The following is a 27,476-nucleotide window of genomic DNA, read 5'->3' as shown; positions in this document are numbered from 1 at the left end:
CAAGTGGATTAACATTCCTCCCTACCCCTCTGGTTCCAGACTGCTGGAGGAGGGGGCGCACAGGGGAAGGTATTTGACCACAGAGGTTTATCAGTCTAACTAGGGGGTGGACCTATCAAAAGCCCCCCAAAGCTTGGGAAGTTGGTTGGTTATTTTGAAAAATATCCTGAATATAACCCCCTTCTTTATTCCCTTAGGGGGTAAGGGAATTGCTCACGCTTGCTTGCTGGCTCGCTCTCTCTCTTGTTCATGACCCACACTCACCCTGTTTGTTTGTGTGCTCTCTTACCTGGGAGCACGGGACCATGTGGGTCTAGCAAGCTCCTGGGGTGCCTGCAGCTGACTGCATGGATTCTGAAGGACTAAGCTTTAATATGAAGCAAAAATGCTGGAAACTGGCTTTTGTCTTGGCCTTGCTGGAGACAAGGCTGGACTTTTTCCATGGCAGGACAGGCAGAGATGGGATCTTGGAAACCCACGGGGCAGCTTCTATTTCCACCGGAATAAACCTTGCCACATCACAATATCCTGTGCATGGGTCCTTGGAATGCTTTCCTTGTGATCTCGTGGAAGAGCCTGAGTTCCACTGACAACAGTTTCAAATACTAAATCATGCCCCACACCCACAGCAAGGGGAACACCGAACTCGTCTACTAACTAGTAAAGACTGTGAACAGGGTAGCACATGCATTAGAGTCATACTAAGCATAAGGCTTATCGTAAAAAGTGCAAGACGCCAGCATTCAGACAACCTATTCCCCCAGCTTTCTCTTCCAAGAATACTGCTGGTGGAAAGGTGAAGAGAAATGAGTCATTATCTCAAACCTAAGAAACACAAGAAATGACACTGTCCATATTTTATCAAAATTGTTATTTGATGAAATAGATGAAATTGTTGTAGGCATACTGAGAGAGGTAGTAGGAAAGGTAAAAAGGACGTTGGACATTTGTTTTCTATTTTTAAAAGAATGATTTCTTTTAAAAGAAATCAATGAAAATCATGAATAGCCCTTGAAAGTAAGAAGTCAATAGAGAGAATCTGAATTTCAATTCAGAAATGAGAAACATACTCCTCACAGTTCAAAAGATATTTGATAAGCTTTTTTCTATCTATAACCATTCAACTGTGTTTAAAAAAATAATAAAAAGCTCTACAAGCTTAAGAACTGCATGTAACACTTACTGGTAATGAACCCAGGATGGTCCGAGAGTTTTCTTGAATTGAGCAAGTCCTACGATATCGATGTAAATGAGCTCAACAATTCTGTCTCCTACAGTTGGGCAGCCAGACCGGTTTCCTACAACCTTCTTCATTATTCTAGGGAAGGGGCAGAAGGAAGGGAAAAAAAGAAACAATTTACTTCAAGGTACTATACTTAACAACTTTAACAGGCAAATAAACATCCAATAATCCATATGGGGAAAACGGCATGGCTCTTCACAAGTCACTGCTTATCCAAATTCTTCCCACCCATCCAGGCTCATCCAGGCCCACCCAGAGTCCTGACTTTGGCTCTTGCAAGAGCAAATGATGGCGTACAAACACCACTTTTGAAACCCAGGAAGAGATGGGTCTGAACTTCTCCCCTACCCAGAAGCTGTGAGATCTTGGACAAGTTACTTAACCTCAGAATCTTTCCTCATTCACAAACAAACAAACAAACAAACAACACCACAAAACCAGATTGGATAGCGACCTCTCGGGGATTCTTTGGTGGTTAAATGAGGAATTGAATAGAAAGTGCCCAATGTACTCTAGATACTGACTCAGTTTCTTATTACTCCAGCCCTTATTGACCTATTTCTGACCTCTACTCTTTGTAGCCTTTGCAGTATAAACTTCTTTCTATAGCTCCTTGTGCTGTTTCCTAGTTTTTTCTCTTACATCAAGTTGTTCCCTCTGATTAGACTGTATGACCGACTGGCACTATGGTTTATACTTTTCCATTACCCTTTTTCCACCCAGCCATCCATACAAACCCACACTTGTACTCAGAGAGCCAACATACTGGACTGTGCACCAACTTCACATGTGGCAGTACACTGCTAAGGGTACTGCCATTCTCCTAGAAGTGGTCATCACTGAGGGTGTTCATCCCTGCGCACGCCCAACAGCCCTTCACCAAGTCATGGGCGGACATGCTACTTCAGAGGACAAGAGCCACACACAGGACTCAGCTCTCTGGCTCCAAACTGACACTGCTTTGAGCACCTTGCTCCTCAGTTCTGGTCTCTAGAAGCAATTTCTTCCCAAGAATTTGAGGGTTTTTTTGAGAGGGAAGGATGGGGTAAAAGATCAGATAGTAAATACTTTCATCTTTAAAGGCCACATTTTCTCTGTGGCAGCTACTCAATTCCGCCACTGCAGAGCGAAAGCAGTCAGACAGTACATGGGCAATGGGCGCAGCTCCCGTGGAACTTCATTAACAAAAACATGCAGGGCTACACTTGGCCTGCTGAGCCATTTTCTCCCAACTCCTGGTCCACCCGGCATTCACTGGTTCCTGAACTTATGTGCACATTGGAATAATCTGAAGCATCAGAAGGTACTTATGTTTGTGTCCTATCCCCAAAGGTGGTGACTTAATTAGTCTGACATATGGTCTGGGCTGTGGGAGTCTGAAGATCCCCAGGAGGATCTAATGTACTGGCATGGTTGGAATCTACTGCTCTATACTCTTCCACAATTATCTTCCTAAATTAGAGACATCTGTCCCTATCGGCAATACTTAAAGACCTCCACAGACTTCCTCTTGACCACAAAACTAAGTCTTTGCCTGACAGACCACTAATATGCCATTCCTGACCTGCCTGGAAAGCACGTGTCCCTGGGGCTCCTACAGTATTCTCTTTGTTTACCCACCCCCTCATTCATCCATCCACTCATTCACCCTTTCACTCATTTATTCAGTACATAGTTAGGAGCACCCAGTGTATGCTAGGCACTTTTCTGGTGCTAAATGACAGTGGAGAACAACATTCAGTTTCTTCACTTCACGTGCTTACATAATAGCATCCACACCTTAATTAGTACTATGCACACTGTAATTAGTATAATCATTATGTAATGTATTAATTGTAATTATCAAAAGACTGGTATCTCCTTGAGCACGTGCTGGTCATGTCTGTATATCCCATACCAAGAAGCACTGAAGGGATGAGTGTTAACTGCACGAATGCACCCACTTCATAGGCGGTGCACACAGTGTATTTCAAAGTAAGCAAGAGGGAGGCAACAGGAGGCAGCGTGCAAAAGGGACAGAGTGGTGCTTAAGGGTTCAGAAGAACTTGGGTTTATCCAGATCTGAAATGAGCCATGTAGTACAGAGGTCAAGAGCACAGGCTTTGAGGTCAGACAGACACAGGGCTAAAGTCCATATTCCCCATGTGACCTTAAACAACTTCCTTTTGGTTTGAACCTCAGTTTCTTCATCTTTAAAATGCAGAAAGCAACAACACCTACCTCCAGGTTTGTGCTAAGGACTAAATAAGATGAAAGCATATAAAACACTTAGTATCTGAAGCACAGTAAGTGCTCAACAAATTTGAGCTGTGTTAATAGCCATCATAGTTGTCATCATTGTTGAAACTGCTATTATAACTAAAGCCCTTATCACAGTTTCAGCATATGGAAATCATTTAACAAATGAAAGCCAATGTTATCTTACTGATACTGCTTTCATCTCAACACTGCCACTGATCAGGTGTAGACCTTGGACTTGAACATAGGTAACCTCTCTGGCAGTCAATATCTTCAAGAGTAAAGTAGGAGCCAGGTGGGACATGATCGTTGAATACAGAACATTCATTCAACGTGTCTCTTCTGCAACATCTGACCTATTGCAACATGACAGTTTGGCTGTGCGGTGGGAAAATTTCAGTGGGCAGTTACCCGAAAGGAGAGAAGGGGCTCTAAGCATTCCTGCTTAGCCAGCTGTGCCAATCTAAAAGAGATAAAGAGAGGACTACAGCCACAAGCAAGTTTCCATGAAAGAGAAAACCCAGGTAGAGTTAACAGACTCTGAGCTGAAAGTTGGTTAATTGAAAAAGGACTGGATCAGGGCTTTCAGGAAACTCATTCTATCCAAATTAAATTATAAACAGGAACCTGCTTTGTTTCAAGATTTAGAAAGCTTGATGTTGAGTAGGGAATGGTATGAATTTCAGCAAAAGACAGGGAATTAGAAAAGTCAATAATGTTTTGTGCTGCAGATGTTGGAAGCACCTGTAATACCAAAGAATAAACCCCTTAATTTGAATTTTCTGGCATTCATTTATGAAGCCTCTGGAGCCTGTAGCTACAATGAAAACATATTATCCTTTTCACAGTGTATGTATTTACCTCCTGAAAATAATCTTCTTATCTCCTGTTTAGTGAATTATCACTTTCATTTTCCTCCACAAGAAATTACACACTAATAGAGGGCTTTAAGAGTTTACAATTTCTTTTTGTATTCTGATTTTAAAATTGAAAAATAATCTCCTTACTCCTTGAGCTCAGCCAGTGAAGCTGAAATCCTAATGTCATGGCCCAGTAAGTACAGAGATGTAATTAAATCACTCCACTGAACTAATTCACCAAGAGGGCCGCCACTGAAAGCTGTCTCTGCAATCTTAAATCCAGATTCCTTCGTCAGGAGTCCCAGGTGAACAAGGACCTGAAAAAGACAAAGAGGCACATGCTGATTCCCACTGAACCAAGAACCAACTCCACGGTAACACACTAAAAAGTGATCAACCAATTCTAACGCTGTGTTTACTTTGTAATGAAATCTCGACGTGGGGTAAGCAGTTTTTCTACAAAGGAGAAAGGAAGGAAGGAAATGATTTTTTTCATTGTTGGCTTAGAGGAACAACTGCCTTTGGTGCAGCTATGAGGAGGAGATACGGACAAGTAATCCTCCTTTTAAAAAGAAGGATATATTTGAAAACTAAAAATTAAAGGAGGGTAAGCCAGAACAATAAAATATTTTTAACGACATTGGGCTATTTTCCACAGCTGAAATATTTTTATGCTCATAACATGGAAAATTTCAAATACATACTACAGCAGACGTAACAATAAAGTCAATTCTGATGTACTTCTCACACAACTTCAACAATTATTAACTGTTACAAATCGCAGTTAATGAATACCCCTCATTTTTTCCCAACCCCTCTAGCTTTCTTTGAAGCAAATCCTAGATATCATGTTTTCACTGATAACTATTTCAATTTATATTTCTAAAAGAAACATATCTTCACTTAAAAAATACCATAACATCACTAATGCCCCTAGAATAGCTATTCCTGCTATTATCCAGTTCCCAGTTAGTGCTTACACTTCCTCAAGTGTAGTCGTTCCAGTCAGAAGTCGAAGAAAGTGCATAAATTGTAATTGCCTCATATGTCTCTTAGCTGTCTCTAACCTATGGTAATGCCTGATCATCCTTTTGCAGGGGCGGGGGTGCGCTGGGGTAGGGGTGGTGAGGGGCTTGTAATTCATTCGACAAAGAAACCAGGTTGTATATCCAGTGGTCTCTCTCACACTCTGGACTTTGCTGATTGTATTCATGGTAAATCAGTAATTAGATCTACAGACATGACCAAACCCATACTCAGTTTTTTTTGGCAACACTACTTCACAGGTGGTGCTATGCACTTCCTTCCACGGGTGGGAACAATCTTTGTTTTCTGATATTAGCAGCTATTGATGGTCACTAAATGTATTAGTCCATTAGGGATGTCAGAGTGGTGATATTCTCTCATTTCTTCTGCATTTATTAGCAGGAATACTTCTATAAAGAGAAGCTACCCTGTATCAACTATTTGAGCACTCTGAAATGCAGTTTACATTTTAACAAAAAGGCTAGTAAATACTTAAGTCTTTAATAGTTTCTTGGTATGACAAGGTGTTCCAACCTCATCGTATACATTCTGTCTCAGGCTCTAATCAGCCAATTTTTCTAAGGACCTTGGATCAAGTGGTGGAAAGGGCATTTAAAGATCAAAGTCCAGCGCCAACGATGCTCTAGGTTATCACTGTCTGTAGGCCTCTCAGAGCACACAGCTAGAAAACACCTTTCTCCTCACAGATAAAACTAATCATGAGTTCATACTGGTTTTTCCAATTCAAACACACGATCACAGTATTTTACATAACATTTCCCATCTGACATCTGTCATTCCTCTCTCCTACACTGAAAATCCCACTCTTCAAGCTCATTAACATAATTACTTGCTTTATTACAATATACACAATGGCTTCAGAATAAGAATATGACCACTACCCACCTCCTACATGATTAGTAAAAGTTATTAAAAATATTTTTTAATCCTTGCCTTAGGATATTTTATTATTGATTTTAGAGAGAGGAAGAGGGGAGAGAGGAAAGGGAGAGAGAGACAGAGAGACAGACAATGATGTGAGAGAGAAACATCAGTTGGTTGCATCCTGTACCCCCACAACTGGAGATCAAAACCACAACCCAGGTATGTGCCCTAACTGGGAATTGAACCTGTAATCTTTTGGTACACGGGATGACACTCCAACCAACTGCATCACTGGGCCAAGGCTGTTTAAAGATATTTTGGCAGGTTTTTTGCCCCTTGTGATATCCCATCAGAAAATGTCCAATTTACTATGTTCTAAAATCAGTAAAAATAGTCCTTCTTTATGTATTTGTATAAAATTAGATTAAGAAATGAGTTGATTTGTCTTATATTCCTTGTGATTTTCAAGTATTGCTTTTTATTGGTAATTAAGTTTTTACACTTCTGTAAAATGATTCCAGTATCAAATCTACAAAGTAAGATATATTCAGAGAAGTCTGTCTGGTCTCTTTACTTGTTGCCTCTATGCTATTCCCTCCGTCCCTTTATTGAGATTTTTTTATTGTGGTAAAGTATATATATCATAAACTTTACCATTTTAACCATTTTTTAAAAATATGAGCAAGAAGTGTATAGTATATTAAATTACATTTTATATGTGTGTATATATGTATGCATCTCTATGTATATGTGGAAGTACAGATACAGATTATTAGATAAATTCTCTCTCCCCTCAAAGAATAATGTTTACTGTTCTCCACCTAACGTCTCCCCACCTGGCAGTATACCCTGGAGGTTACTGCATAGGATCACTCAGAAATGCTCTTTACTTCTTCTTCCAGCCCATCTGCTCTGTGACCACGTACTTTTCTGCAGAAGACTACTCAGTGCCAGGAGGTTTGGAGCTGCTGTCTCATAAACTCAAGGGATCGAAGCAGAGCTGACCCACCAAACTGTGACTCGTGATTTGGAAGCACATCTATATTTTCTTTTATCAAAAGATATCAAATGAACCAAGTCAGAAATAATATCAAACACATTTTAAATTAATTTTTAGATATAGGAACATGTTGTTTACTCTGCTCAGTTGTTCATCATCAGAACAGTTAATCTAAAGCCACAGTCACTTAGTCTCTAACTAATAGGGTACAAAATTTCCCATTCTCAGGAGTTTTCTACAGGTTTTCTAGGCATTTCCTCATGAACTTGAACAAACTGGCTCGAGTTTAATTCACAGTATCCCTCTTTCAAGAATGTAAGCAGAAGTACCAACCGTACAGAGTAGTAATGGAACTCACCAGTTGCCCAAAGCCCGGGACTGACAAACTCCAAAAATATGAAATTGTCATGATGATGTAACAGGAAGTTCTCAAAGGTTGTATTCAGGTAAAGAAAAGAGGATTACGTTTCCTGACACCACTGAGAGAGGGAGCCAGATGGTTCAAAGGAAAATCCTCCAGGCAGATATTCTGCTTGGATGCACCTAGCTAGGCAGGATGACTGCAGCCGGGGAAAGGAAAACGCAGAAGGGGCTGCGGAGAGACGGGGCAGTTCACGCGGAAGGAGCATCGTTGAGGCATGACATTTCTCTCAGTCTTGTTTTTCAGCAAATTCAAATTTTAAAAGAAAACCGGCATCTAACTGAATGGAATTAATTACAAACTCACTTTCTTCCTCTTTCTCTTTTCAAGATTCTGCTTTTCTGCCAGGGACTTGATTGCTTGGATCCACGCATCAGCCATGCGCCGGATCCGCAGTCTCATCCACCGGAATTCTTCATGCTTTTTCATCATACTGTAGAGAATATTAAAATCCGTACGAATTTCAGCCTGGAAACAGAAATTTAATAAAAATGAGAAGATGAAAAGTCAGAAAGCATAATGGTTTTTCATGAGGTGACATTTGAAAACTTGAAAGAGGTACTCAATTAAATACAGGGCTTCAAAAGCAAGTCTTCTCTGCTGCACAGCTTTACTTTAAGGTCCCAGAATTGCAAATTGAAGCAAAGGCCCCCGACTGCTGATCCGCCAAAAGGGACATCATTTAAAAAATTAGAAATTGGGAAAGAAAGCACAGTTACTGCACAGCCCTGAGCTATGTTAAAATGCATTTTTTAAAATAAGCCTGTTTGATGTACCTTGAAATTCTTTGCACCTCAATTTATTGGCCATTTCATTCTACTGCAGGGCAGCGCAATCCTGGGAAAACTGAAGTTAGTTCTTAACAGCCCACCTGGTGTAGAGGCTGCCAAAAAGCCTCCTTCTGCCCACAAAATTAGGTAGGGAAATACATGCTCCTCCTCCAGGTTTTTCCCAATCCAAATAAAAGTTCATTACTTTCTAAAGAATTCAAAAGCCAGAAATAACATTTTCCTATTACAAGTGAATAAAATTTAAAATTTAGGCCAGAACTGTGTAAAAGCCAGGAAGAACATGTTTGTAATATAGCTGCATACAACCAGTGATTAAAATGACAGAAATAATAATAACATCAGTATTAATTTCATGTAACTGAATCAACTTTTTAGCAGGCCCCATGGTTCAGTCTGAACACCCACCTGATCACATCCCTCCTTCATTCAACAATTTCCCCAGATTCCCATGATCTAAGCTACAGGTCTTGGGTCAAATCCTGCCTGCTGCTTGTTTTCATACATGAACTTTTACTGGAACACAGCCATGCCCATGCATTTACATCTTGTCTATGACTGCCCTCTGTGCTACAAGGTCAGAACTGAGTGGTTGTGACAGAGACCTTATGGCCTACAGAGATGAGAATATTTACTATCTGGACTTTTACTTAAAAAGCTTATAGATCCCCAATGTAAAGATGAAAGACTTAAGCTTGAGGCATATAAAACCTTTCCCTGTCCCCCTAGCTACCTTTCCAATCTCACCTTTGCCCCAATGTATCCAAATGCCTATGGCCTTGTCCCACTGAACCGTGCTTTACTCCCTGAAAATGCCGAGCTCTTACATATTCACCTTCTCCCCTCACAGCTGACGCCCTTACCTCCTTGACCCAGTATAAACTCACTCATCATCATAAATTCAGCTCCAATGTCATCTCTTTGCAATATCTGCTCATCCCTGCAGGCTGAGATCACACTTCCTCATTAATTTCCATGGGTCTGTATTCTAGCATTCACACAGGTATGGTCACTACTTACAACTATCACCCTTATCAGACCTGAGTGCCTCCACATCTGGCACAAGGTCTTATTCATATCAGTAGCCTGTCACTTAAGGACCCTCGGAGAATTGCTCCATAAATATATGTGCTAACTGGCTGACTGATTTGGCTACGGAGATTTCCACAGGGGTGAGGATAGAAGTTCTTCAGTTTACCACTATTTCAGATAACAACTGGCATTTCTAGAAGACTCCACGTGTATCAACTGGCAGCAGACCCAAATCACAAGACTAATAAGAGGTTTCCAAAATCACTTACTAATGAATTATGATCAGCTTCTTCATAGGGATTTTTTGCTCTCCAAGGTAAACGAGGACACCAATTTTCAACCTGAAAAATATAAATCAGATGCACTCAGAACACTGGCTTACCCGTAAATGCATTAATGTATATACAAAGCTCTGAGCACAGTTCCTGACACGCCATGAGCACTATACTGAAGTGGGTTATTGTTATTGTCAGAGCCCCACACTTCAGCTAGGGATCCAGAGGCAGGTGTCCCCTCAGATGAAATAGTAATCAGCAAAGGTCCCAAGGAGAATATGATTACATTTTGTATCTTCCCTTCAAAATACTCTACAGTGATTGACTCCTTTATCATTTAATTCTCATATTTCTACACCAGGAGAAGGAGGGTTCTCACAGCAGAAAGTTAAAAGACCTGAACACTCCCTCAGGGGAATGAGAAGGGAAAGGTGCCTCTGTGACTTTAGCAGGAGGACAGGTATGACTTGTTACCTGCGGTGGCATGTCTGGCATTTGGGCCACAGAAATCAGTCATTTATCTCAGAATTAGAAATGCAACTGATGTTTAAGGCTAATTGATCCGGGCTTTCCCTCATTTCCCAGTTGTTCACTTCACACTAAGGACCAAGATGATAAAAACTACTGGAGACAGAGATGAAAGGAAAAAGAAAAAAAAAACCCTCAGTGATTTTGTGAGAACCACTCTGGAAGATGGATTGTTCTGTCAACGCACAAGGGTCTGGCGAGTTGTGGGGAGGAAGACAGAGAAAGTAAACGTGCCAGGTTTTACAGGAATCACTTCAACAAAGGTTATCAAAGAGGATTAGGCAAATTCACAATTTCTAGTAAAGAAAAAATAAAAAATGCATTCAGGAATATTGTTGTCTGACCTCAATGTCAAAACTGGCCATATAATTGTCAGACTGCATATCGCCCATTTACTAACACATAATGAGATTATTAAAGATGGACAGTAAATAGCCACTGAAATAATTTTTTCCTATGGCCAGGAGGACCTACAGAGATCAACAAAGCAAGGGGGTGAGGGATGACTTGGAAAGTCACTGAGAAAGCAGGCACACGTGGGAGACACAGCCTCCTGGGTCAGTGATGCAGAGTCGAACAAAATGGTCTGTCTTCCAGCTGAGAGTGAGTTTTCAAAGAAACAGCAGTTTCACTCACCTAGAAACTGTGCTTAAAGCAAGGTGATTTTTACTAAGACCAAAATAACTGTTGGGATTGCGTATAGCCAGCTGCCTGCAAATGAGCTGAAAGCGATTAAGCAGAGGGCAGCAAAGCCAGAGGGAGGATGGAGTCCCTGAAGAAGAAAAGCACAATATTCTCTTTTTCTTCTTGTGGAGTAAAATTAGACTTTACCATATTTGTGAATAACTTCAGAGGCTCCAGAGGACTCCCCATGAGGAAAGCCAAAATGGTTTTTACTCATAAAAGAAGAAAGTACTAACTTGCCTTGGATGCTCATCCTAATTGCTGAGACCTCACAGCAATATCACCATGAAAGGCAATATCTGGAGCCCCACAATAAGAAAAATGAGGGAAAACCAACAGAAAAGAAGCAAGAGGACGAAGCCCAGTGGGTCCCAATAGCGCCACACCCCTGTGTACCTTGCACTGCTGGGCCTAACTGAGTTATTTAGTACAAGTTAAATTTTTGTCAGTGGACTCAAGAAAACACTGCTATACAGCATATTTATAACATGAAGGCTTAAAATGGATTGCAGACCTCACGGAGAGACCCTCAACCCCACACAAAAGGATGACGGTGGGCAAGCAGGGTACATTGGCGGTCAGCGGAGCACCATCAAGATGAAACACTCCCTCGTGAACAGCATGACAGAGAAAGATGAAACAAGACTATGAATAAAGAAAATCAAGCAAAAGGAGAGATGTTAGTGAGATCGGACACCACTAAAGGAAAGGACATTTCCTCCTCACTTTTCCATCCTAAGAAGAATCTTCCAAAACTCACTCTGATGAAAATACAGTCCAAGGTGATATTCTGAAATACGACTTCCCTATAGAATACTCAAGGCTTTAATTCCTCTTTGAAACTGATCATTTATCTCAGTTCTTGTTACTCTAAATGACGAGATAATGCTTTCTAAGACTTCAAGGGCATTCCTGAAAGCATGGAAAATGGAGTCAGTCTATTTTAGCTTTTAGCAAGAAATCTTACTGCCACACATTCACTCATAATGGAGAAAAAAACAACTATGAGCATCTTGACACAGAATGAGGAAGGTGAGTTTTTAAGGTTGTTTTTGTATACAGTGACAGGATAACTGGTTAAGAAGATAATTAAATTGAACAGAAACCAATTTCACCATGGGGAGGGGTGGGAGCAGGGGAAAGCATTTCTTTCTGAAACCTCAGGGGATTACCAGGATTAGAAGAAGGTCAGCACTGGTAGTAATTCCACATTGTGAAATGAGCAACCTGTTCCTAAATAAGAGTCATCAATTATACTCAGGGAAAGTCTGCTCGAGCTAATAAATCAGCCTTCTAATCCCTGTTTTCTGTCTGATCTAGTCAGGCTCCTATAAGAAACTTTACCCCTCAGCAGGATGTCAGGACACCAGAGTGAGCCCACTGCCTTTCTCCTAGGGACACTCTTCCATTCCAAATCATCCTCATCATCTCCTCTCCCCTCCTGGGTCTCAGAACCCCAGTGTCCTATGTCAACCTGTGGCTGCTGCCATCCTTCACCCACTGCCTTGGCCACACTTTTCCACCTGTGATCCTTGGTGCTCTCCCTGGGATAGGGTTGTGTTACCTGCCCTCACAGGCACACTTGGCTGTGATGCTGGGCCCTCCCGCTGCCCCCCACCCTGCCTGACTGCTGGAGCTGGCAGCCCAGTGCACCCAAGCCCTCTGCCAGTGGAGGGACTGCACGTCCTTCACATAGTCCACAGATCACCAGTTAGTCCAAGACTTGAAAACTGTCCCAGTTCATGACAACACACACAAGAATCAATAGAGGAGCAGAACCATTACTCTAATAACCTTGGATTTGAAGGCAATGCTTCTTCCAAGGAAACTAATCTTTTTAGTACACTGGCCTCAAGCAACAAAATGAAGAGGCAGCGAAAACAGAAAAAGACCAGCTAGGCTAGACCTTTGGAGAATTATGTGCATTCCACCGTGAGAGCCTTGTAAATCACTTTTTTGAACGAGGAATATAAAATCAACCAATTTGATTTTTGACATCCCTCCTCCCAATGATTTAAACTTCTTTGATCTGAGGAGGTTTTGCAGCTTAATCATGAGCCACGTGAATCCCTAAAGTCCCTAAAGTCCCCAAGTCCCTAAACAGAGCTCAAGTAGGTCACACTTTCAAGGTCTGTGGAATGGACAATTCATTATTCTTAAAAAAAAAAGTAATGAAATGGCAGCAAAAACTAGAGAAGATTGAACATATGTGCGCATGTACTTGGGTAACTCCTCACAGTAACGTTCAATTCCTTGGAAATCATGATGATCAGGCTCTGTCACAGCTGTTTCTCCCAGGACCGATGGTGAGTGTTTCACTCTAACGGGTCCCCAACACAGAAATACATGCTGTGTTTTACAGACAGTGAAGCGCAATCAAAACTAAAGGAGAAAAATGCATAGGAAAAAGTTTGAGATTATCTCTGGATGATGTTGTTATGGGTGCTTTTCATTTTCTTCTTTACACTAATCTGCATATTATGACTTTTTACAATGATTTTTTACATTAATAATTTCTAAAGGAGTTATTTATATATGCACCCAATCATTTACTGAAGATTCACAGTATGGCAGGGTCTCTGGGAAAAAAAAAAGCTTGCATACATTATATCAGTTAATCCCAGAGGTGCCCTGTGACACAGGTGCCATCGTCCGATTACATGTGAAGAAATCAAGGCTTAGAGGAGCTGGAGACTTGCGAGGTAAGCTCAATAGTGAACAGAGGGCTAGGTGACACCTGAGACCTGTCGCTCCGCTGAACAGCACACCTTAGAGCCACCTTAGAGGCCACGCTCAGCAAAGACAAGAGAGTGGGAAAGAGGACTGGAATAGGCCAAATGGATTCCATGCCCAACTTTACAAACTAGGAATATAACCTTAAACCGTTTGGCTTTCAAGTTTTCTCATCTACAAAATGAAGGAATTGGCTCAGGTGACCTCTTAATAATTCTGTAAGATCTGCAGAAGATAATTTTACAGCTTGCCATCCTGTCAGGCTAGTTGGTTATATATCAAAAGAGTACAGTTGATCTAACATCTATTCATTTGATAAACTGATGATCCATATATATGCAAATGCACACATATATACACAAATTTGTTATACTGATGACGTAACAAACGAAGTTACTCATTAAGGTGTATGTTTAAAAAAAAAGGCTTCTCAACCTCACTCCGCCCCTGTTGCACTTCTCTATCTAAAGTTTCAAAAGGCAGTGAAATGGTAAAAGATACCTACACATGTAAATGGTTCAGCTCTCTAGACCAGTCCTGTGTACCAGACAAATGAGATGATTAATATTTTGTCCAAAGTGCTTGTTAGAAATGGATGTGTACGGGAGTGGGGAGGAGAAACTGCAAAGAACAAAAGGCACAACATATGGAACCAGACACTAGGCTGGTTAAGCACTGTGCACACATTATTTCAACTGGTTTTCCAATAACCCTCTGGGAAAGGCTGCTAATCATGCCAGATGAATGCACCGGCACCCAGAGCACCCACAGCTGAGCCCTGAAACCCGGTGCTGCCCCAGAGCAGAGGTGCTTATCCCCACTCGATACCCACAGAAACTTGACATTTGGTTCCTACAGTCCCATAAGCACAGTCCATTCTTCAATATTAGAGTGTCAGTGCCTTAATCTTCTACATAAAATTCTTCAAAATGGGTTTACTGTGCTCCTGCTGCTTGGCGTATTGTAAGCTATAAAGTAGCTCCCTGTTTATAACTCTCATCCAATGTCCTGCACATCGAACAGAACATTTCTACCTCAGAAGGGTTGCCAGGTTTAGGTGGGCATGTATGAGCGAAAAAAACCAAACACCCAGTTAAATTAGAATTTCATATAAATGATTTTGTTTTAGTATAACTATGTTATACACTTATAGTTCTAAAAAGCCATTGCTTGACCTGGCTGGTGTGGCTCAGTGGACTGAATGTTGGCCTCTGAACCAAAGGGTCGCTGGTTCAATTCCCAGTCAGGGTACATGCCCGGGTTGCAGGCCAGGTCCCCAGTTGGGGTTGTGCAAGAGGCAACCACACATGGATGTTTCTCTCTCTTTCTCCTTCCCTTACCCTCTAAAAATTAATAAATATTTTTTTTAAATAAATAAAATCTCTACAAAAACCATTGTTTACTGGAAAATTAAGTATCACTGGCTATCCCCCATATTATCTAGTAACCCTATACCTCAGGGCGTCTGCATTTCCTATTCCTTCCAGAGAGTTTCATGCTTCACTCCCTTATTTACACAGTATGCTCCAACTTCTCCTCAGAGAAGCCTTCTCTGACCTACTCACCTGGCCACACTAAATCCTTACTCTATTTTTCCAGGGGGGCACTCACTACTTGTGAAAATTTTTTCATGTACTACTGTTTACTATTGTTTGCTGCCCCATCCGAATGTAAGCTCCTTGAGGACAGAAGTTTCAATTTGCCTGTTCAGTTCTTTATCCTCATCCCTGAGAGCAGTGCCTGGGAGATGACAGGGACTCAATCATTATGTGTTGAGGAGTTAATAAATAAATCAAAAACATCACTTCAGCATTAAAGACATTTGTGATGATGATTCTCTTTTCCATTTACGTGGCATTTATCCATTTCCATCATTTTGTTACAACGAAGGCATGCTTAGCCTTGACCTCAGTGAGAAGAAACCAACTGAAAACTGAAGGGAACGCTCTAGACCACGAAGGTAGGAGGGGGACCCAGACAGGCAATCAGGTCACGTGTTCTCCATCATACTGTACTGCTGCCACCGACCAAAGGAGGCAGGAATATTATGAACAGAAAGTACGAACCTACCACGTGCAAGATAGAGCCAAGGGCGGGAGAGATCCATGATAGTTCTGCTCAGGATGTTAGGGAAGGGGCAGACCTTAAGAGAAGCTGCAGTATGTTTTCAACATGCCACAAAACAAGCAGGGCTCTAATGAGAAGATGTTACTTTTAAAAATCCATCCCAAATGGCTGTCGGAGAACTGTCCATTTTCCTTTACCCAGGCGAGGCAGAAAATGAATTCCTGTGTAATCAACCACATAGACAATGCATAGAAATGCTTCCTGTACCAGCTCTCACTGGGTACAGTTCCTGCTGCACAGAGGCAAGCTGGCCTCCATCAAGCCCGTGTCCATATTGAGGACACTTCCACAGTCAAAATCACCCAATTTATAGAGGTAGTTACATGGTAGAGACCAGGGGTACAGTTCCCTTTTGTGTCGATGTGCAATTTTGCCTAAATCATAAATCCAGGCAAATAATGCTGAGTGGCAATGAGAATGAAAGATGGGGAAGAAAGCTGTGCCTTCCAATATAATTGGCTCATTCCATTCTAATGGTCTAACATGAACCCTTGTACTCCCTTATAAATATAACATTAAAGAACATTATATTAAAATTGTTAATAAGTGCTCAAAATGACCCTGCTTCATGTCTCAAAATTAATGTTTTAGCAGATTTTAATGTTACACAATTTACAAAGTGTTTTTTCAAAATTAGAAAGGTGATAGCTGGGAGAGGTTACTACTCAGAACAAACAAAAAGCTAACACCTATTTATAAAATGTTTTAAATAGAATCATTCGTTCAATAAACATGTGTGCCAGGAACCACTGCACCTGTGAACAAAACAGACAGCTTCCTCTGGAGATCATTCTCCGTGTGCTTGCTCTCCGTACTGGATGCTGAGGGCCATCCCGGGGCTTCTGCTGAAGGAACCGCTCTGCCAGACACCCACACCTTTCGCTCTCCCCCGGCCTGGTGTCCAGACACCATCCTCTCCTTTCTCAGTGGGCACGTCCTAGCCGCTCTCCCTAGAATGGGCATCCTCACTCATGAGCATTTCTTCACCCCCTTCTCCTGTTTTATTTTTCTCCATGGTACTTACTACCATCTAAAAATGTATATTACTTTTTAACTTGTCTGTCTCCCCCTGCAAAACATAACCTTAATGAGGAATGTCTATCTTCCTGTTTGTTGTTCTGACTCCCGTACCCAGAAACACCCAGCAGCATTACACACAGGTCCTCGGCATGCAGACGATGGTCTCTGAGTGTTATTTCCCATAGCAGGACCAGGTGTCATTAGAGGAATAGTTGTTTCCAGATTTGAGCAGAAATTGTATAAGATGAACCTGGAAGAGCTTGACATACCAGGTAGCAAAAAACAAACAAAAAACTGTTTTATAAACTACCAAAGTCATGACAAAAGGACTCAGAATATAATACAAATTAGCTTACTCTAGCCCAAGAAGGGGCAATTTGAGACCCAGTAAGAAAATAACTGGAACAGAGTGAACATATCAAATATGTTTCAATCAATGACTTCACAATAATGATAAAAACCAATAAACGTACAAGTAAACAAACCAATTACAGTTCACAATGGAAGATGCTAGGCGAACAAGAGAGACACGTATAAAGATTTTCCACAGGAACTATCTCTCAGGGTACCAAATACCAGAAGAGTATTTTCTCTTCACAGAACTATTCCTGGTAGATTAAAAAGGGACCCCTAGTGAATTGATGAACCCATGCACTGATCACCAGCAGCAGCTAACATCACAGACAGAGACAAGCAGGCACTGATGTGCCTAGTATATATCACTCACGAAGCAGTCTTACAAAAAATATTAAGGCTGACTCTGATCAAGCCTCAGATCTAACCATCAATTCACAGGAAATATAAGGGGCTGGGAACCAGGTTCTACAACAACATGGGGATGTAATAAATGCAGAATGTAACAAATTCTCTAAGGCAAATAAATAAATTTTTTCAACAAAAAGTCAGGTGGTGGTAGGGTGGTGGCAAAAGGGAACTTAAAATTAAAAAGACTTTAGAGACACCAACAATTGTAATTCACGGTCTTTACTTGAAACCTAGTTCAAATAAACTTTAATTCATAAGACAGCCTAGAAAATGTGAATACTAACTTGATACTTTTGATGATATTAAAGAATTGCATTATTTTTATACAAAATGTTATTAGTAGTTATAATGGGAGTACTTATATATTTTAGAGGAGTCTCTTTTAAAGCCACATATTGAAACATTCACACATGGAATTCAAAATAATGGAGGGCAGAGGTTACTGGAGAAATGAGATTGCCCATGAAATGACAACTGTTAATCTGAGTCGTGAGCACAAGGGGGCTCGTTGCACACCTCCTTTTCATCTATGTGTTTGAAATTTGCCATATTAAAGTTCCCATGTTAAATTTAAAACATAAAACGTTTTTACAACTATTTTATTGGCATGCAATAGAAATTACAAAAGACAGTATTTAAAAGTTTGTTAAAGAAAAACAAATTGGAGATGAATGCACTGAAGCCTCTGCCTGCCAGCTGTAGTCCAAGGAGCAAGGAGGTGTTGCTTTGGGCTTTGGCAAGTCCTGTCCTTTCAAATTTTGTGAGGTGGAAGCCAGCGCAAAGAGTCTCCATGTAAATGTTGTAGTATCTGAAACTTACCAACAAACAGGGTAGGTATCACTGAGAAGATAAACTTGGGAGAGGACAGAGGTTGCAGGGAGAAAACTGAGAGATCAGTTAAACTGACTGTTGTGTAAACTCAGGACTTTTTTCTTAAATCCTTTTTCTAAGGATGTCTCAGAATTCAGGTAATAAGAGCTACAAAAACACAGAGATGAATAAGATACAAATAAAGGTTGAACTCAAACAGGGAAAAGAACATGATCATAAATCTCTCCCCACTCTTTTACTGCCAAGAAATGTTATCTCGCACAAAGGGAATTTCCTACTGAAGCAGTTCAACATTTAAAAGGTGTGTGTTAGTGTTCTTAGGCAACAGTCTAGTGACATTTTTCAAATACTCTTGACTTGTTCCAAAATGTTAGTTATGTTTTTCTCATTCAGGTTTCTCCTGCAATCTAAATAGTCAGTTCTTTATCGCTGTCCACTTTGACAAATTAGTCTATGCAACACAATTTCCAAGTTATCTTTAGCAGCCAACACAGCCCATAAATCCAAATCACTGTGCTGGTTATTAGGATTTCATTTCATGCTCACATTCACAAACAGTTAAGCTTTCAACCTTTGCTGTTGGGCATTAAACTTGACATTAATCAAGAGATTAAGTATGATGAATTTAAACTCAAGGTTAATAGCATGCTCAGCCAATATTAGTTTTACATACTGCCAAGGGAGAACAGAAAGAGGCAAATACCTTTATGCCTGTTGTTCATGACACAGAAGAGACAGATCAATGAGTAAGGTAGGAAGCTGCTTCATTTGTTCATTTAGGAAGGAGTTACACACACGTGCACGCACACTCACTCATCTAGGCCAAACTGGCATTTGAAACAACAGTCTGCACACATCCTAAGGTCTAGCAATCAGTCACTAGGCAATTTGATTATTTCAGGGCAACTATACTTGCAATGGCAATGGAAGTGCTTTATAAAACAGCACAAACCATTTAAGAAGTCTTGAAAGGTATAGTGGTTGCTAGTTGCTAGAATAATTGTGTAAACAGAAAAAAAATGTCTGTGTCAAATATATCAGCATCATCTATCAATATAATATCAATAGGGGTAAAAAATCATTCTAAATTTCATAAAAGCTGAACGTAGTAAAAGGATCTGCAGAGGGCTAAGTTAATATAGCTGAAACAATGACAGAGTAATTACTTCCCAGGCCTTGTCTTCATAACGGGAATAGTTACATGGCTCACAAGAACAGATACAGAAAATGAACTGCCTGATGATCTGGAAATGCACAGCAGCCTAATTCATTCACTCCCACTGTTCAAAATGACTGAGCACCTAGTTTTCATGAGTTGTGTCCTCAGGAGAATTGCAAGGTGCTGTTTCTTTTGGCAGGGGGTAGGAGATCAAAACTGTATTTGAAAACTAGCAATGAAGATAGATTCAAAGAAACTAGTAGAATGAGGGCAAAATTTCAGACACAGGTAGATTTGAGCATTGGAGTGAATGCAAAGTCAATGGTGACAAATCACCTCGCTGAGCTGAGTTCAGTTCTCCGTTGACAGGAAGGAGCAACAGCAATGAGAAGTGAAGAAGCACTCATCAGCTTAACCCCTCAGGGCCACTCGGATTGACTTTTTCCTACTCAGAGCTGGGGGGCGGTTTAAATGACACTGTGTATTTGAGGTGTCTGGCCTACATTGGAGCTGATTAACAGTTCATTCTTCTCGTACTGTCTGCCACCCCAAAAGGGCGAGGACTGGGCTTTTACTGCCACATCCAGCCCCTAATACAGCATTGCGTAACAGGTGTCTGTGGGGATAACGTGAGGGGAAACGGCTTTACTTCCTGGAATTCACCAGAAATGATCTGTAGACGACAAATTGGTGACAGTAAAAGTAGAAGTTTATAATTCCACAATTCAGTGACAGCTGGCACACTGAGACCCTGGGGGACAGAAAAATGAAGGAGGTGGCCATCTCCCAAGACTGGTCAGAATCTAAATGCTCCATTCAACCGGTGACTGACTAAATTTTATTTCACCTTCTTTTTTTATATCTGCCAAAGTTCATGAATTAAATGTAGATGGAAATAAGAACAGGTTTTTTCCATATGGATTAAGAAAAGAATAAAAGTCACTGGTACACCTGATAAACAAGTAAACACATCAAATGAAGATGTCTTTCTCAGTCATTTTCACAATTGCAAGACAAACCTGGCATATGATACAAATTGAACGAAAAAGGAAAGTTTCAAGAAATCAAGAGGAAAAAAGATGACAAAAAACAGCACCACAAAGCCTTAGATATTGTCCAGGATTTTAAAAATACTAGAGTAGAATTGGCTTAAGAAAACATCTCTAGCCCTCACTGGCGTGGCTCAGTGGATTGAGCACTGGCCTGTGAGCCAAAGGGTTGCCGGTTCGATTCTCAGTCACAGGGCACATGCCTGGGTCCCCAGTCCTGGGTGCATGAGAGACAACCACACATTGATGTTTCTCTCCCTCTCTTTCTCCCTGCCTTCCCTTCTCTAAAAATAAATAAATAAACAAATAATCTTTTAAAAAAAGAAAACATCTCAATATAATTTACATTAACAATTCAGCTGTTTCACACATCAGCTCACAATCTGAGTCAAACAGAAGTGTCCTAACCAAGAAAAGAAGCCAAGGGAAATAGCTGAATTTCTACATTACCAGAAGTCAAGGGATCTAAAATTAAATTAGATTGCTGAATAAAAACCATAAATTGATCCTAATTCTAAAATAAACTCAAGGTTCCACATAAAATGGCAAGTGACACCCCACAACTGTCCTAAAAACGTAACACCACAAAACAAAGTGCCCTGACTGCTGTGGCTCAGTGGATTACACGACCTCTTGCAAACCAAAAGGTTATGATGTTTCTCTCCTTCTCTTTGTCCCTCTCCTTAAAAATAAATAAAATCTTAAAAAAAGAAGAAAAGATAGAGGTATCAGTTAGGTGTATTGAGTGTCATCTATCTGCCAGGCTCTACTCTAAGCATGTTCCCATATACAGTCAGGAATCCTCAAGGTAGGATCCCTTCAAAACAAACAAACAAAATTAAAACGATTACTTTATAAAGGAAGCACCTAAGACACAAAGAGGGAAGGTAACTTTTCCAAAAATATATAGTTTAGAAAGCATCAGAAACACAAGCTAAAGTCAGGTGTGAGGCTGCCAAGTCAATACTTCCTATCAAAATGGCCATATTGGTGAAATTCTCCTAACTAACTCTTTTAGGGTACCTATTAAGATGCTATGATAAAGTGGAAATTTTTTAGAAGGACAGAGTTTCAACGTTATTTTCAAATTAACACTAAAAAAGAGTTCTTAGTTGTCTCCCCAGGGGAATTATCTTCACTCTCCTGGTTCAATTGCCTGCATCCACTCTTCCTCTTACATTATTCTCCTAAGATAATGAATGCATGGCATGGTGCCAAGAAAATGAGTTCTCAGTAATTGTTGACAATCAATGAATATAATAGCTGTGCAATAAGTGCTCACCGAACTGAATTCAAATGAACAAAAAGAAAATCCCAATCATCTGCATAAATAGAGATTGGAATAAGCTAATGAAGAACCGTTCCACACCTCAGGAAGAGAAAAAATAGTTAAAAGTTCTGAAAGAAAACACCCAGGATCCAATATTAAGTATATATGATCCATCATGTCTTTATACAGCCGGTCTGTCCCACATCCTGTCAGTTCACCTTCCCCAGAATCTCACTTTTCTCTCATCTCAGCTACGTCCTTCCTTCAAACGAGTGGGAGTAGGACAGCTGCTCCAGAGGAAGGGAAGGATGTCACAAATAGTCACAGCCAAGTGCCAGCTGGACCATTCTCCCAGGCCTTCCCAGGTGGAGAAAGGCTGGAGTGGGAATGTACGACCCTCCACCTTTACCTTGGCGGCCTGCCCCAATGTGCTAACTCTCAGGAAGGCGTGAAATCAGCTCAGCTTGTCAATCAGGGAGCACAGCTGGACTCTGGCTAAATTCTATCCAAGGAAAGGGGAGAAAACTTTTGAAAATTAAACGGAATGAAGAGCCTTTTCCTCAGGGTAGGCCAGGTGCTTCCTATGACTGCTCACTGGAGAGGGGTTCACCCAGGGCCCCAGGCCTTCCTCCTCTGGAGAAGGAAATGGGAAGATGGGCCACTGGCAACCTAAGTCAGACATATACCATGAGAAATGTCACAGAATCAATTTGCCAGCAGCCTGCTAATGAGGAGCATCACACACCCAATCCTCTGTGCTTTTAATTTCCAAGAGGCATTTTAACTGTCTTAGCTGAGACAGTTCCCACGATCCCCTGGGGAGGCCATGGGGCACCTGTCCAAAAAAAACAAAAGGTCAGAATTGGTCTTACAGAGCCAAGAGAAGTAAAGGTGCAGGAGGACAACCCATAGAATCCAAGGCCATATGCCTGAAGTATACTGGTTTGGCCTCTATCCCCCAAAAGCTGTCCCTGTCACCTTTATGCCACAGAGAAGAGGCCCTTGAGTCCTACAAGAAAAACTATGGAAAAAGCATTTCATTCAGCCTCATAATGGAGCCATTCTCCTCCTGCATGGCAGCCCAGGGAGGTGTTAGCAGTATTTGTCAAAGGGCAACTGCACACAAACTGGGGGAGAGAATGAAAGAGAAATGGCAGCCCAGAGCCTGCCAAGTGCACATCCTCTGAAATCAGCCACCACCCATTTCCACGAAGGGTGGAGGGGGAAGCCAGAGTTTGTCCTGCTCAGCCCTTCCCCTGTACCTTGCCTGGGATAAAGTCTTAAGTCTATTCCATCTGCTCAACCTTCCTAAAGATGACATAAGTTCATTAAAGCTTGTGGTCTATAATATGCTTGCAACTTCTTAACAAAAACAAACAAATTAAAAAAGGCTGCCATTTTAATTCAAGTGTACAAAAAATGAAACTCAAAAGGAAAAAAAGGTGCTCTTATTGGGTAGCTCAATTGGTTGGAGCATCACCCCCATACACAGAAAAGTTGAGGGTTTAATCTCTGCTCAGGGTGCATGTGGGAGGCAACTGATCTGAGGTTTTTGATGGATGTTTCTCTCTCACACTGACATTTCTCTCTCTCTCCCCCCCTTCCCTCCCCCCTCCTCTAAAAATCAATAAACATATTCTCAGGTGAGGATTTAAAAAATTGTTTTAAATAAAAAAGAGAAAAAAAGGCAAAAGTAATTAGTGTATTCTGTAAGTAAATAGTTAACTCAACCAATAAGCACATGAAAAGATGCTCAAGCATCAGTAATTATTAAGGAAATGCAAACCACAACCACAATGAGAGTCCCTCACCCCCATTAAGATGGCTACTCTCAAACAAACAAAAAACCCAGAAAATAACAAGTGTTGACAAGGATGTGGAGAAATTGGAACCCTTATGTACTGTTGGTGGGAATGTAAAATGGTGCAACCACTTTAGAAAACAATCAGGAGGTTCCTCAGGGAAAAAAAATCGATTACCATGTGATCCAGCCATTCCACTTGTAGATACTCAAAAAAAAAACCCCAAAAAACCCTGAAAGTGGGGTCTCAAAGAACTATACACACACCCATTATTCACAATAGCTAAAATGTGGGAGCAACCCAGTGTCCATCAACAGATGAATGGGTAAGTAAAATGCGGTATGTAATACAACAAAATATTGTTTGACCTTAAAAAAGAAGGAAATTCTGATATAGCTACAACATGGATAAACCTTGAGAATGTTCCGCTAAGTAAAATAAGCTGATCACTAAAAGAAAAATACTGTACGATTCCACTTATATGAGTACTTGAAGTAGTCAAAGTCACAGAGAGCAAAATGGTAGCTGCCTGGGGCTGGGAGAAGAAGGGGACAGGACGTTACTGTTTAATGGGCAGTTTCACACGGACAGGATGGAGGGTTCTGAAGATGGATGGAGGGTGGTGATGGGTGCACAGCAATGTAAGTGCATTCAAAGTACACTCAATGGTTTAGAATTGGTTTTAGAAAAAATTAGTTAGCTATGTCTGTCTTCTGTCAAATTAAAAAAAAATGTCACTCTATGTGGCAGGCAGAGGAAAGTAATGAAGGAAATCACAGGTCTACCATGTAAAAACAATACATGTTTTCAAGCTCTTTGAATTCTAGGCTTGTCTGCAAAACCTACTTAACCACACACATCCACCCCTCCGAAGCCACTCACCTCACTGAGGTAAATAAAAAAAGAGCAGGTGGACCCATCCACTCCGTAGTCTGCGTAGCAGGGATCTGAGCGCCACATATCTTTCATCCACTGAAACAACAAGAGCCAGGTAAGAACATCTCTGAACAGCCTGTTCTTGGTGACCCTGCCCATCTCCTATCAGAGGGAGAGGACACGTGCACGGCTCAAGTGGAGGCCTAAGCTCAGTCACTTAGCTGTGGTCAGGATGACAGACTCAGCTCCTGCATGATCCACAGACACACACGGGCTTGGGCTGGGCCTTGAGATGTGCTCAAGGTAGAGAGGTCATGGGCACATCAGACAGCAAAGCCCAGGAGAGGCAATAGCTAGGAGAGTTTTACCATGAGCAAGTGCCTCATGGGATGCTTGCATCAAAATCCCCTCCCCAGAAAGCTGGTTTCACCAGCAGGAGCACAGTGCTAGGAAGGCAGTGCATGAATGAGCGCAGGCGACTCAGAGACCGTGGAAGTGTTCCCGGGGCTGGGTCTCACCACCCTAATCATACTCCTGAACCAAGACTTTTCTCTGGCAACTACTGAGCAGGGGAGCGGTCTCCCCAACAACAGGCCATGTAAATAAGATATTTTAAAAAAATATTAAGACTGGAAAAGTGGCCAAGTGTCTCTGGGTATTCAATAGCAAATGCAAATATGACATTTAAATGACAATCTGGAGACCTCAGAGCTGGGCCTAGGGACTGAGAGAGAGAAGCTGGACACTAAATAATGGCAGCCCCTTGTCACTCACCCTTGAAAGATCACCTGCTGGAGGCTGGGAAAGCAAGGGAAAGGCAGCCTCAAAGACACAGCAGGCGCCTAAAATGGTCCAGGCTCTTTCAGTCTGACCAGTCGGAGCCACTGTAGACTGACCTCACAGAGTTGGCAGCGGCAGGGAAGGGTTGTCATGACCACAGCCCCAAACAGGCAGGACTGAACCATCCCTTAAATAACTCCCTTAAAGGGCTCACTCACCCTTTAAGAAAGGGCAAGTTAGTGCCAAATGAGGATGATAGAAACGAATACTCAATACTTCAGCCTTACCTTGATTTTCCCCTCACAGTGGGGGAAGCCATCCATAGGAGGCAATACACATTTTTCTTGAGCTCCATTAATGATATCTGTAAAAGATGAAAAAGAGCAAAGAATACATGAAGTTCATGAAACAAAGCCTAGCATCTTTGCAAGCAAGGGGCAGGAAGAGGAATGGAAAACAGAGTCACAGTGGTAGCCATGCACTGACCCGTGCAACCCCTCAGCTAGCAGCAGGTCTGACTGATGTGCAGTGAGGACAGCCCACCTGCAGGATGTGTGTGGCCCAGTTTGAATGGACGTGCTACACCAACCAGAGCAGTTGCTTGGAAATCTACAACTGGGAAACTGAGAAACCAAAGAAGTAGGGAGCAGGAAACAGAGCCACAGGATTAGGAGGGCCCGCAGGCTGGCGGGGAGGATGCCAGGCCATGGCGACAGGCTGAGCTCAGGAGCAGCTTCACGAGGACATGCGCTAGGGCTGAGGCAGCCACCAGGAGGCAGGGGCAAACAGAGTTAGCGGACGGAGAGCACAATGCCATTAGGTACATCTGTGAGCAGAGCCTCTTAGGGACTCAGCTCTTAAATTTCCTTGAAGATCTCCTTGCTGCTTCAATTATTTCCTCACTGTAAGCTCCCTTTCAACTAGCTCAAATAGGCTCCTATTCCTTGTAACTACAGAATCAAAACAAAAAGAATGCCTTTAAGAAGCCTAAAAGGGGTGAACAGCAGATGAATAATTAAACAACTGAACAGTAGTATGATTGACATCATGTTCAGGAGGGGCAAGGGAAGGATGCCCATCCCACTCTGAGAATTAAAGAAGACCTCCCTCTTGAGTCCAGCTACAGCTTAGCTGAGATGTGAAGGGGAAGTAGAAGTGAGCCAGGTAGAGGGACAAGGTAGAGATGGTGTTCAGGAACTAAGGTGGTAGGTTGCTGCAAATGCAGGGGCTTGCTCTGACTGCAACGACACTGGGAGGTGCTGAGAGGTTAGACAGGAAAAGCAGATGCACCCCAAATCAGAAAGACCTCAAGTACCAAGAGAGAGAGACTCTGGTCCTTATGCCAAGGGTGTGGCAGAGCTCTGAAAGGTTTTAAGGAGGGAAGGTTACAATCAGAGTTTTGTTTAGGAATGATCATTTGAGCTGTCTGTTAGAATGACCCTAAACATACTATATTTTCTGGACCTACTATATTTTCCAGACCTGCTTGGAAAATGTCACCATTACTAACTGCTGACAGTTTTCTATCTTTACAAAGTATCAATGAGAAATTGGATCCCAGGCCACAATATCAATTGACAGTGGTATGTAAGTGATGTCGGCGGCTGCTGGGGCTAGAAGAGAGGTTAGTGCTAAAGAGGGGGTAGGGGAGGGCTAGCTGTATCTTTCCTTGAAAATCAGTTCTTCTGCTAGTCTGAAACAGAGAAATTTTGACTTCTTGATTCAGTGTTTTCTACTTCCTAAGGATAACTACAGCGAAAACCTAGTATCTTCCTTATCACAGATCGGGGGCAGTGCCATTTAACAGTTAACATGGAACATATTTATCTTGTCAAAGTCTGTTTCCCCATCTATAGAATGGGAATAACTACACCTCTATTTCACCCAGCTGTTATTTAATAGGTTAATATTTGTAAAGTCTAGCACTCTTAACAACTGATAACACTGAACAGAGCAGATGCTTAAAGCTGGCATTTGTTATGTAATTCGACATAACTTTCAGTCACTATATCCAAGAAAGCAGTACTTCGAATGTATTGCTGCTTTTGAAAACACACACTCTCTCTCACTTACTTGTAAGGGAA

At 41.5% G+C, this 27,476-nt stretch overlaps 1 protein-coding gene across 5 annotated transcripts in view; it reads right to left on the bottom strand.

Moving 5' to 3' along the window:
* Positions 1-27,476, bottom strand: part of MGAT5 (alpha-1,6-mannosylglycoprotein 6-beta-N-acetylglucosaminyltransferase) — a 341,618-nt gene that overhangs the window by 125,682 nt on the left and 188,460 nt on the right. For all 5 annotated transcript variants that reach the window (XM_045825932.1, XM_045825930.1, XM_045825931.1 and 2 more), the window contains 6 exons: positions 25,680-25,756; positions 24,619-24,708; positions 9,763-9,834; positions 7,980-8,141; positions 4,489-4,658; positions 1,184-1,318 (listed from right to left, as the gene is read on the bottom strand). In XM_045825932.1, coding sequence (XP_045681888.1) covers positions 1,184-1,318; positions 4,489-4,658; positions 7,980-8,141; positions 9,763-9,834; positions 24,619-24,708; positions 25,680-25,756 — 706 coding nt within the window. The remainder of the gene's footprint in view (positions 1-1,183; positions 1,319-4,488; positions 4,659-7,979; positions 8,142-9,762; positions 9,835-24,618; positions 24,709-25,679; positions 25,757-27,476) is intronic.

The sequence above is a fragment of the Phyllostomus hastatus genome, unplaced genomic scaffold (genome assembly GCF_019186645.2).
Source record: "Phyllostomus hastatus isolate PE091 unplaced genomic scaffold, TTU_PhHast_1.1 phas_scaffold_60, whole genome shotgun sequence".
In the NCBI taxonomy this organism is placed as follows: domain Eukaryota; kingdom Metazoa; phylum Chordata; class Mammalia; order Chiroptera; family Phyllostomidae; genus Phyllostomus; species Phyllostomus hastatus.
The sequence above is the reverse complement of the archived record's forward strand: the minus strand, read 5'-3'. Positions and strand labels throughout refer to the sequence as shown.